General features: G+C 37.6%; 1 protein-coding gene across 7 annotated transcripts in view; it reads left to right on the forward strand.

The window, feature by feature from the left end:
• Positions 1-326: 326 nt before the first annotated feature.
• tox2 (TOX high mobility group box family member 2) overlaps positions 327-12,500 on the forward strand; it is a 145,590-nt gene continuing 133,416 nt past the window's right edge. For 5 of the 7 annotated variants that reach the window (XM_079627970.1, XM_079627971.1, XM_079627975.1 and 2 more), the window contains exon 1: positions 458-656. In XM_079627970.1, the coding sequence (XP_079484096.1) occupies positions 555-656 (102 nt within the window). In that variant the 5' untranslated portion in view covers positions 458-554. Of the gene's footprint in view, positions 657-12,500 lie in introns of all 7 variants that reach the window. The other 2 variants (XM_079627974.1, XM_079627973.1) reach the window with 2 other exon arrangements.

Below are 12,500 nucleotides of genomic sequence, written 5' to 3' on the forward strand. Positions count from 1 at the left end.
TGAAAATAAACGGACAATATTTTAGTGGATCGTGGGTGCTATGCAATAATATAGCTATTTTTATATTAGTAATATAAATACTTTTTACATGCAAAATTATTTTAGACCATAATTTAATAGCATTTTACTGTAGAAGCACACATATTTTGTAAAAATAAATAAATGAATCCAACTTAGTTACTTAAACGACTTTTAAAAAATATATTTTTTTTTCACTTGCACTTGATCTGTTAGCATGTTTTACGCCTTTTAACATTATTTCGCGGTGAGATGTTTTCAAGATCAACACAAGCGCGTAAATAATCGCAAAATATCCAGCGAGCATCACAGCGCGCGCGTGTTTTCATATGGAACAGAACAAATCCCGCGAACGGATGTGAGGAGAGCATGAACACAGGCTCAACCCCTTTCTCTTTCAGTCGTTCTGTTGCTTTTTGTTTGGGTTAACAATAGAGAGAGAGAGAGAGAGAGAGAGAGAGAGAGAGAGAGAGAGAGAGAGAGAGAGAACAGAAGCGCGAGCTGCTCTCCATGCCTTCAGTCTAGCGGAGCGGGCGATGGATGTGAGATTTTACCCGGCACCTCCTTCAAGCGTGGGCTCCTGTACATTACCCACCGACACCAGCCTCTCCTCTCTGGACTATTACCACTGCAACAAGGTAATTTACCCCACCATGCGTTGGCTTCTCCTCCTTCTTCTTCTTCTTTACGCACCAGTTTCTCTTTCCCAGATGGGAAATAACCTGCTTCATTCACTTCAGGACAGTTTCATCTGTTGCAAGCGTGCACACATCATGTTAGTGAGTGTAGGCTGAGTATGGTGAATGTGTTAGTTTTCAGTGCGCATTGTCGGATCGCGCGAAACCTCGGCTTCTCCGGACCGGGCATCCCAAACTTACTTGAGCATCTCGGGAATTGTGCACTTGCACTATAGCATCACTGTAACTGCAGGCGCATTCATGCAAAATTAGCTAAATGTGGCATTGCACATGAAAAGCATTATAAAGTCCACGGAGACGGCTTGTTTCCCGAGGGAAGATGGAGATCTCCCGTCCGGCTCCTCTTATATAGGAGACATGCAGGTCTCCTTTCTTTCTGTCTGTCTGGATGGATGTGAATTCGCTCCATAATTGCTTTGTTGATAGAATTGCATCCCTGTGTGACGTAGTTGCAATTGCACGTGTTAGAAGTAGCGAACAATTAATTAGTTCTTGGGCGCGTTATTTATTTATTACGGGGAACTCGGCTAATATGTCTAAGCGGGATTTCTACGATGATTTATGCATTTATTTGTGCCGTGAAACAAGTAGAAATAAACGGTGGATAGAGTGCATTTAGATTTTTTCCAGCAAAGAACATAAGAGCATAGGTTATTTTAAACCGGAAAATGTGTGCAATGCGTTGTGTTAAGTTTTATAGTTTTGCCGGTGAGCGCGTGACTAATAACGGGTCTGAATGTATAAGATAGTATGTAGTGCTGACTGAAAATAGCATGTGCACTAGCATTCAGCGTCAGACTGGGATAAGATTTTAGCAGTCGGTTAAAGATGCACTTTACACCCCCGATCCTCATTTGTCTTCGGATTAAACGCCACTTATCTGTCATATCATGAATGAAGAATAATTAATAAAATCCCTTATTGCTTTGTGAGTTTCGATGGTAGGCTATGTGCGTAATGCAGCCGTTTAGGCAATAATATTCAATTCAGTTTTAGTTTATGATACTTTTTTCTGGTGTATTAGCCGATGTTTTGTTTAATTGGGTTCATGTGTTACTGGGAAGTTCTCATAACAGTGTAGTCTTTATCTTTTGAGATCTTGTATATGCAAACTGTCAAATTCATACTCTGTTTAGACCTCAGAACTGAATCGACGTATTTAAGCGCTGGCTTTGGTCACGTGTCAATCAAGCAATAGCGATAACATCGTGACGCTGAATCAGCGGCCGTTGTTAAACCCTACCAAATCTGATCTAGAATGGCGATATTGGCGAATATTTCCTGTAATTTTCCAATAAACAGACTAAATATGAATTTGCACATTATAGTATACAGGAAACAATCACCTTGTGTGAGTTATTGAGTCTTTCGTTTTACCGCCATTATTTTATTTTCTTCCAAATGTTGAGCTAGTTAATGGACTTATCGCAGATTGTGATGACGCGTTTTAACGACATCGTAAATCCTGCAAAGTTTTTTTATTCTTTAATAAAATAATAATAATAATTTGCTTCTGTGATGGTGTTTCTAATACAGCAACTTTACATCTTTCTCTCTTCTGACTGCAATCTCTATTTTTTCCTCTTTTTGAAAGTCGTGAAAACTATTGTGGAGTTTTTCTTTTGCTATTTAAGTAAATGGAAACTTCTGAGAAACACACAAATGTGAAAAGGGTCAATTTCTTCTCAGTTAAGAAAAACAAAAACAAAAAAACTCAATGTTATATGCATGTTTTGTAAAAAAAATATTATGCGTTACATGAATCACGTTGGCCATATAATGGTAGAAACAGAGGCCTTTACCTATTGTTATTTAATAACCACTCTGTTTAGAAGCATTTCAGATTTTGTTGTTGTTAAAAGACAGCCTGTGATGGAGCTTTTAAATTCAGCCATGTGGACAGAGAGTAAGTCATAATTTGCTGATGGGTGTTTATAGTAGGGTGTCACAGAGTTAAGCTTGTGGCTCTAAGCATATGGAAAAGATCAGCCGGCGAATGGAGAACAGAGTAATCCAAGCCAACTCCATACGTTGAAAAATGATCCTGTGCAAGTGGACATTATGAAACAAAATTTTAGGGGGAAAGCCTGCTCTCCCCACCACAATGGCCCTCTTTATGTGCTCCAGCTTTAATAATGCAATATTCTCCAACATTCTTGAGAGGCCCCAATTGAAGGTCATGTATGGAGAGGTCTTGCATTAATATGTAACGTTTGAGAGTTTGTGTGAAGTGGTTTACAGTGGTGTCGCATGAACCGGAAACTGTTCTGAAAAACTAGGCCATCCATGATAAGTGACTATCGTTTCCTGTCGCTAACACACAAACATGCTACATGCTGCATTCCTGAACCACGCATGAGCTTTTCATACGCGCATGTGAAGTATGAAACCGTCAGTCGTAGAACAGTGCGTGTACTGTATATGTGAAACCAAAACCAGAATGAACTGGATGAGTTTTTTAGCAAAGGATATGCAGAATTCACAAGTGAATAAATCTAAATATTATTTTCATTTATTATTTTATTTTTACCCAGCCTTTGATATAAAAATCCCATTGGCGGAGTCAGGATTTCAGTTGCTCAGCATTTGTGACTGACATCTTTTATCATTTGGTTGGCAGAATCATACTGTATTTATATACATTGCAGTTATGAAAATTCACAATATTCAGGTACAGAAATTGTATTAACTGTACACTGCAATCATAGATTAATCCTTATTAAAGTTACAAAAGTGATTCAGTCAAGAGCAGTGAGTGATTTTTCTGTCTTTTGTTGTTTGATTAAGATTAAGACAGTCGGCAGCTGTTGTCAATATAAGAGATAATGCACTGATCCAATACACCGATACACATGCATTTACTTTCTCAACTGTTTATGTTCACTTAAGACATAACTTACAATGTTTGTAAGGATACTCGCCGATACGGGCATTCTCAAGCGCAAGAAGATGAGAAAGAGAGTTAAAGTCAGTATTCGTGCTGTATAAGACGTAGATGTCGGATGTTTGCGCACAGAAAACTTCCCAGTCAGCGAATAACAAATCGAGTTCCCACTTCTTGAATGTTTCATTGTTTAAGGCTTAAACTTTCGTGACGATGCAGTGCTGGCCCATCAACTGTCACTCATGTTTGTTTACGTTCATTTTCTCACAACATTGCATTTCTAGAATTCATAAAAATATTATTGGCCAAACTGGCGATTGACACCGTTTCATATATCCGGCAAAACCGAATTTAACTTAATTTTTTTTTTTTTTTTGATAGGGACAATGCACATTAATAAACATCTGCATTGAATCAACAAAAACAGACGTAAACATGCCGGATTATAGCCACAGGGTTCATTTACATCCGTAGCCCCTAGACAAATACAGAGATTATAACATACAAAATAACAAAAATGAACAAATACAAAGAAAAAAAGAAAGAAAAAGAGAGATTTGCACAATTTGGCACTTGGTGAGTGTTCATTCTAGGCCCTTAAGGCCCATTTTAGGCAAATTTGCTGCATTGACCAACAGAAATCTACTTTTGTGTGAGCTGTGCTTATACATCACTGCAATAATGACTATATAATTTTTTTTTTTCAACAAAATGTTCTCAATTTAAGACCAAAAAGCAGAACAAACCAAAAATGACTCTCGCAACTTTAAAGTGTTGATTTGTTTTCATGCTATTTAAACATAAAGTTTTCAGCATTTCAGAAAGCTAATACACTCCTCATGTATATAGTTTGCAATCAGTTGCACCTCAGAATAGGGAAGCAACTTTACAGCCATAACAACCAGGCAATCGATAACACATTAACCAATGTCATCATTTGCCCTGCAACAAACCTGCCAGATCCATACTTCCAATGCAAACACGCCAGCGCTGCTAGTCACGGCTATGCTAGTATTTACTCAAGTTGCCCATTGGTCCAGTGGTGCACAGTCTAGTTCTGAGATATTAAGCATGTAAAAGTGCAAGCTTTTGGGTTGAGCATGTTTTCTGGTGTCTTGATGCTGAAGTTTCAGTTGAGCTGTGACTCATTCTCACTTTGAGCAGACTGACTTTCTATCTCTCGTTTTCATGAGTGGGTGTATTGTTTGTTAAGCATACGCTCTGTGAATTCCTCCTCTAAAGGCCATCTCTTCATAAATGCATGTTTCACCCAGAGAATATTTGTCGAATGCATTATGACTTGTGCATCGCCCCGGGCTTATTCGCTGCGTTTAAAATTGAAGTTGGATAGGTTAAGAGAAGATGGACCACTTCCCCCTCTTCACCGGTGTTACTGTATTAATGCAGACGGAGATAGGCAGACCACAGTGTGTTAGAGACAACCAAACTACTTTTAACTCTTAGATCATCAAGTATATTCATAGCGCTCACTTGTGTTGCAATGTCAGGAGAGTTTGATCTTCAACATATCAATATATGAGTCCATAAGAAATCCAAGTTCTGTCTTTCTTAATGCATGTTTTATCGTGTTTTATGTGTTTTTCAAAAGAATAAAGATAGTCAAAATGCAATAATTTGCTCCGCCTTTGAAAGAACATTGTCTAGTCTCATTGAATATCCTGTTGCATTTATAAATAAGTCAGATTACCGAAGTAAAATGGGTTGCAAATGTTGACATGGCGATTCATAAAGCGGACGTCCAGAAGTGCAACACGGTAATCTTTGCAGCCGTTTCTTGCAGTGAGTTATGGAGAAGTTTGACTTTCAATTTCAATTGTACGTCCAAGTGTCATCCGTCAGAAGAAAAGGCGCCTCAGATGTTAAGCGGCCGCCAGAGAAACGCTATCGCTCCTGAATCAGACTCCTGTAAGTGGGTGGCAGTGGCACATTACCAGCTGTGTGACGGCAGAAAACCTTGATTCATTTAAAGCGAGTCTGAGCCTTAACTTATTATTTAGTCCGTTCAAAGAGTCTGTCTCTCTCTGTCTCACTCTTTGAGCTTGTTCTTCGCTGCTTTAACCATCTAAAAATAACTCGTAGGCCTAGCAATTACTGGAAACGGGTGCAGAGTGGTGCATCCACGAGTGCAACTGTCTTTAGCTTAAATAATACTTTAACAGAAATGCAGGGGAAATTTCTTTTATGCATGCTGTGCTCATAAATCATACTTTTTTTGTGCATGTGTCGTTGCATATCTTTCATCCCGAGGCCTGTGCTTTACATGGGAAAGGTGTGCTGTGTTCTTACACTGATTCAGCGTTTTAATTCCAGTCGAGTTTAAATGTATGCATGCCGAGTCAGTGCAACAACACATATGTTTTCTTTAATGTTGTATAATCTCAAATCAATCAATCTCGCTCGCATTAAGACCAGAGTGACATTAGTGAATAAAAAACTAAAAAGATCCTATCCGTTTGCATGAAGCAATTACCTTTCCCTGTACATGCCAGTTGTCCTCTCTCCTCGACTCTGTAATGGAGATGTGAGATGAATGAGTCGTCGGGACAGCTGATCTGCGTTCATTATGTGGATCAGTCATTTCTAACGCTGCATCGTAAACCTGCTCACTTCATATTTGCATCCATCAGGTGTTTTTGAACATGATTTGTGTGTGTAATGTGAACAGGTTCATTGGTCACAATAAGGTTCATTAGTTAACTAAGAATGAACAATACTTCTTCAGCATAACATTAATTTCAACATTTACTAATGCATTATTAAAATCAAAGGTTGTATTTGTTAACATTAGTTAATGCACTGTGAACTAACATGAACAGCTGTATTTTTATTAACTAAGATGAATAAATACTGTAACAAATGCATTAATGTTAACTAATGAACCTTCCTGTAAAGTGTAAACGAACAGTATTGCTACAGTGTGGTCCAAACGTATGGCAGCACATTGAAGACATGAGCTTTTTTTCATCTTAACCAGATCACATTCTCAAAATCATGTTCCTTTCTTCCTTTCCAGTGCTTTTCAGCACACTTGTGTGTGTAGGTCAAGACGTTTATACAAAAAAAAAAAAAGATGCATTGTTGAACCTTCATTGTTTGCAATGGTTGAGCGCCGGATCTGCAGTTCTGGCGAGGGTAAGCCACACCTGCGCTGTAAAGCATTCGCACCGGGACTTCACGACCTACTGTGCACATGTATTACTGACGTGCGGTGTGAAAATGCCTGTGCACACTCTGTGGTGACGAGACCTTTTCAGAACTATTCAATGCTTTGCTTTATGAGTCAGAACCACAAAACGGTGTTACAAAACTCCAATACTTGTGTGAAATACAGAGGAGATCCATAGAACAGGGAAACTACTGCGGAAATACGTATATATATAAAAAAATATATATATATATAGTAAAAATGTGTGTGAAATCACAATTGTATATATATATATATATATATTTTTTTTTTTTTTTTTTTTTTTTTTTTATTATTATTATTATTAACTTAAATGCAACATTTTGAAGTAAAAATACTGAAATAGTATTTTATTGTAAAACCTACTCCAATAATCAGTTTTATTGTTTTATTTACGACTTAGTATTTGATCATATACAATAATGTATATGTGTATATACCTGTATGTATCATGTATCATGATATATATATATATGTATACATGTAGAATATACATTTATTTTAGCTATATTTCAAATGTAATGTAATGTGTTTCTTTCTTTGTAGTTCTTTGTAAAATTTACTAGTAATTTCTGAGTGAAAATTGTTTCAAAGTAAATCCTACACCCCAATTAGTTATATAATTATATATATAGCATTATATTGCTGTCTATATTGGTATCAGAATCTTGCCTCTGAAAAACCTATTTTGTTCGAGTACTACCCCACAGTTATTTAGTGGTTTCTACGCGCTGGGACATTAATAATCACTGTACATTTATTTTAGCTGACAGTAAAACAGCAGAACATTTCAGGTGACCACCGTGCAAAAATTACCTCGCATTTTTTCTTCTTCTTCTGCCTGTATAAAAGCGTCTGCAGCCCAGTCACACACTCGGGCAGTAATGCAGTAAATGTAGCTGGCGTTTTGTGAAGCGCTGTCAGTCGCTGTGGGGGTGCAGGCGCAGCAGAGCACTAATTGGCCTTGGCAGAGAGAGAGAGAGAGAGAGAGAGAGAGAGAGAGTCTGCTGGCTTCATGGTGAATAGCAACTGATTCTGTAATGCAGCCGGTAAATAATCACGATGCCTGTCCGCGGGGGAACGAGAGCTGCACAGACTTCTGGGACACTCGCTGATACGGCCGGCGCTACACGGGCCGAGTTTAGTGAATCTGGAGATGTGTGATCATCATCCCTTCAGGTGAACAGGAGTTTGTCTCGGGGTTTTTCTGCTGCTGTGGTTTCGGTGATTCAGAATGTACTTTCTAAGAGCAATCGTGGATGATTTATCACTGCGTGTTATTATTATAAAGGAGAAAAAATGCCTTCATAATCTTTCATCAAAATGCAATAACTTGCTTTGCCTCTTAAACGACTTTCCATTTCTGCTGACGTCGCCAATCCTGTACTTTTCCATCCAATCAAACACTGTCTTTATTCTGGCACCGATACGCCCACTTTTACCCAATCGATTCCCAATGGATAGAATGAAGTCTTGTTCAGTTTCACTCAGAAATACAGCATTTTGAGAATTACATCTTTCATGTTGACTTTACATTGGAGCATTTCGATTTTTTTTCTTCAGTTGAGACTAATTGTGTAGGCGTTATATTATTTGTGCTTTATGCTGTACATTAATTGCACACTATTATTTGGGGACCAAACTGTAAAACTGTGTACATAAAGATTAAACCAACTGAGCATTTGCATTTAACTAATGGTTCAAGTTCCAGTGGGTTTCTGTCTCATTTATTAACAGTAGTTAATGCATGAACTAACATGAACGATATATTTTTACAGCATTTATTAACCTGACTTAATATTAGTTAATAAACATGGTCAGGTTAGTTCACAGTGCATTAGCTATTATACAACTTTGGATCTTAAAACATTTTATTAGTAAACGTTGAGATTAACATGAACTAAGATTAATAAATGCTGTAGAAGTTTTGTTCATTGAAAGTTCATGTTAACTTAAACGAATGTTAACAAATACGATATTATGCTAAAGTGTTACCAAAGATTTTATTCCAATAGTTCTAATAAAAGTAATGTAAAAATGTCAATAAATGCACGCCCAATAAAAGTGATGTTTTAGAAGAAAATGTTCTAATTAGTCAAATCGATTAATCGCATCTAATATAAAAGTTTGTTTATATTATTTGTGTATATATACAGTATACACACACACACACACACACACACACACACACACACACACACACACACACACACACACACACACACACACACACACACTTAGATGCGATTAATCGTGATGAATCGATTTGATTGACAGCACCAGTTCTAATAGAATCTTAAAGGGTTCCGTGAGCCACTTCATTTATAGAACCTTTTAGAGGTTCCATTATAACATAATTCAGTTTTAATTAAGATTTTTTTTTTTATTACATTTTATGAACGAAACAGCTTTATCACTGCAATAACTCGTTAAATATAAAATAATTATCCATTTTTAAAAATTGGCTTTTAAAATTGGTCAAGAACCCAAGAGTTCTGTATAAGGGTTAGTAGAATACATCAATTAATCTACATTAGAATTTACTGGCCATTTTAAAGCCGTGTGTTGTCGTAATATGACCTCACAATGAACCGACAGAAAATAAGACCAAACTGGAAGACATTAATGCAGATCCCCGCAGGGATCAGAGCCTGATTTTAGAGGATCCATCATGGGATCATTTAGTTTTAATTAATACATTTTTTATTTTAATTACATTTTATGAATAAAACAGCTTGTAAACGTACTTTGTCACTGGAACAAACTGTAAATAACCCGTTAAACACAAAAGAATTATCCAAAAATGTAAGACATTTCTCATTTATATGGAGCCTTTTTGGCTTTTAAAAATTGGGTCAAGAACCCAAGAGTTCTATAGAACACATCAATGAATCTGCATTAGAATTCACTGGCCATTTAAAACCATTGTTGAAATATAACCTCACAATGAACCGATGGAAAATTAGACCAATTTTCCTTATTTGGAGCCTTTTTTGGCTTTTAAAATTGGTCAAGAACCCGATATTTCTATATAAGGGTTAGTAGAACACATCAATCTGCATTAGAATTTAAGAAGAAGAAGAAGTTTTATTTATATAGCGCCTTTCCGTAGCTCAAGGTTGCTTTACATTGCACAATACATTTTCACACCCACATACAATGACATATATAGTCACATTTACTGGCCATTTTAAAAGCAGTGGCGTTGTCGTAATATGACCTCACAATGAACCGACGGAAAATAAGACCAAACTGAAGACATTAATGCAGATCCCCGCAGGGCTTCAGGCACTTTGATCAGAACCTGTCAGCGCTTGATGTGGGGCATGTGTTTCCGACCCGTCAGCGCCTCACAGAAACGGTGGCACGCTGTGGCGCACGGGTCCACCCGAGACCCCCCTCTCAGGATGTGGTGAAGCTGCACCCCCAAATGCATGCGCACGTATACAGTCTAACAGCATGTGTTCAGCTTCCGCATTTCTCACATTATCACAGGTTATTCTCTATAGTTGGTGATCAAAAACTGGTTTTGTCCGTCCTTCTGTTAGACTGTCTCACACATGAATTATGTTGAATATCTGTCAGCTGTTAAATTTAACCCTTTAGAACCTGGAGCTAAAATGGGTGTTTTTCACATATGTAGATTTTTTTACTGTAAAATTCGTGCTATCTTCATGTGCAAGGTGTCATCTTTTCTCAGAAAAAGATTAGCTTTCAACAAATTACAGTTATTGACCATTATTGTGTGTGGTGAGTTTGTGAATAGAATTTAAATAGACAAACATAAACAAAAACGAGAATAAATTTTCTGATTTTTATTTAGAAAAAAAAAACTGAAAAATCACGAATGAAAGAAACGAACTCTTTAAAGTTGAAAAATGAAGTATAATACAACTATACAAGTATTTTTTGTGACATTGGGTTGCACAGTTTTCATTTAGGACACTTTTTTTTCATACACGTCGCACACATACAAATGCGTCCATTCATATTTCAACCCAATTTTGGGTAAAATATGGACAAACCCAAATGTTGGGTTAAAAATGTAATGTAAAAATTTAACCCAACGGCTGGGTTTGTCCATATTTTACCCAAAATTGGGTTGAAACAACCCAGCATTTTTTAGAGTGCATGCACACACCACATGTAAAGATACGTGAACAAGTAACGGCCATCCGCCTCCCACGTTTCATTAAAAATCATCCCAATCCCCTCTTCTGCTGTCTACCACTTCTTCCATGTATTTGTTCGTGTTTTTTATTATTTTTAATGCAATTCAATCCACTCTAACCCGCCGTGCTTCATATCTCTCGGTTCAAACCCTTCCCTCCCGCTCTGCCAGAAAGCCCGCTGTCATTTGCTGACGGAAAGCATGAAATTACCGTAATAATACCGTAATATATTGCCGAAAAGCGCATATTGTCTACTGTCAGGAGCAATTTGAATGGTTTTGATAGTGCAAACGGTTGAAGAGTTACAGTTACGGTACAATGAACACAGCACGATGATCTGTGTCGGCGACGACACATCCGGCTCTAAAGGGTTAACTACACAATTAGATAATACCAGTTTAGCTCAACCAGTTACCCAGCAATGCTTCATTGTGTTCAGTGTGTGTGTAAAAAGAGCATTAAAGACAAAACACTTCAGCAGAACATGATCAGCTCAAAGTGTCCCAATCATATTTAGTCCCACATTTTTACTGGTAGTCACTGTATGAATAATTATTTGGTTTAATGTCTCAGTTTACTTTAGTTTTCTCTCCGCACGTATACATAAATGAACTATAGTGTCATGCACAGACTAGTAAAAAAATATCAAAAATGATATCTGGTGTCTGAATCATTTTGGGATGAGAGATGCATTCATTCATTGCATTATTTCTCATAATTGTCAGCGGTTCGGAGACCCAAACATGAGTCCCGCCGCCAGATGTTGCCACACTCGGATCGGCACTATGAAAGACAGAAGTGTATTGTTCTAGTGCACTCGCCGTGGCTCAGAACTCGAAGCCGGTGGACGGATGTCGTTCAGAATAAGAGAACAAGAGCCTCGCTGTTTAACTCTTAACATGCTGTGTACGTACAGATGCGTGTTCGATTGTTTTATATCTCGTCATAAAATGGCTGCTTGTGCACGTTTGAAATAGGAAATATCTTTGTGGCAGCTGAACCTAAACCAAACAGGATGGCATCGCAGAATTCGCAGTTTCTTTGTCACCCACGTGTGTGTGGTTTTCAGTTTGTCTCTTTTTGGTCAGGAAGTGTTTTAACCCCTGCTGCACAATTTTGCATTTCGTGTGTGTGATGATTTGCGAGCCGAATGATGCATTTATCTGGCTGTTTGTTTCTATCGGTCATCAGATATACAGTTGATTTCCTGCACAAACCCCATCCGGATGTTATTGACATCAGACGCCGGTTTGAGGCAGATCAGGATGATTTTCTTTTCTTCTTTTATGTCAGTAAACGTGACCTTTATGCAAAGATGGTGTGCGAGATCAAAGGGCTTAGCTAGTGCTTCCTTACGTGAAAATGCATCATATATCGTTATTGATTTCACCCATGCACGCTGAACAGTGTGTGTGTGTGTTGCATCTCGCTGATGTCAGCTGTAAAGGAAAGTCATTTCTGAGTTATTTTGATGATTTGGTTTTTTGGAATATCAAGCACTACTAAAAAGAATTCGTATTTAG

Source organism: Phoxinus phoxinus (genome assembly GCF_949152265.1).
Source record: "Phoxinus phoxinus genome assembly, chromosome: 11".
NCBI classification, from domain to species: Eukaryota; Metazoa; Chordata; class Actinopteri; order Cypriniformes; family Leuciscidae; genus Phoxinus; species Phoxinus phoxinus.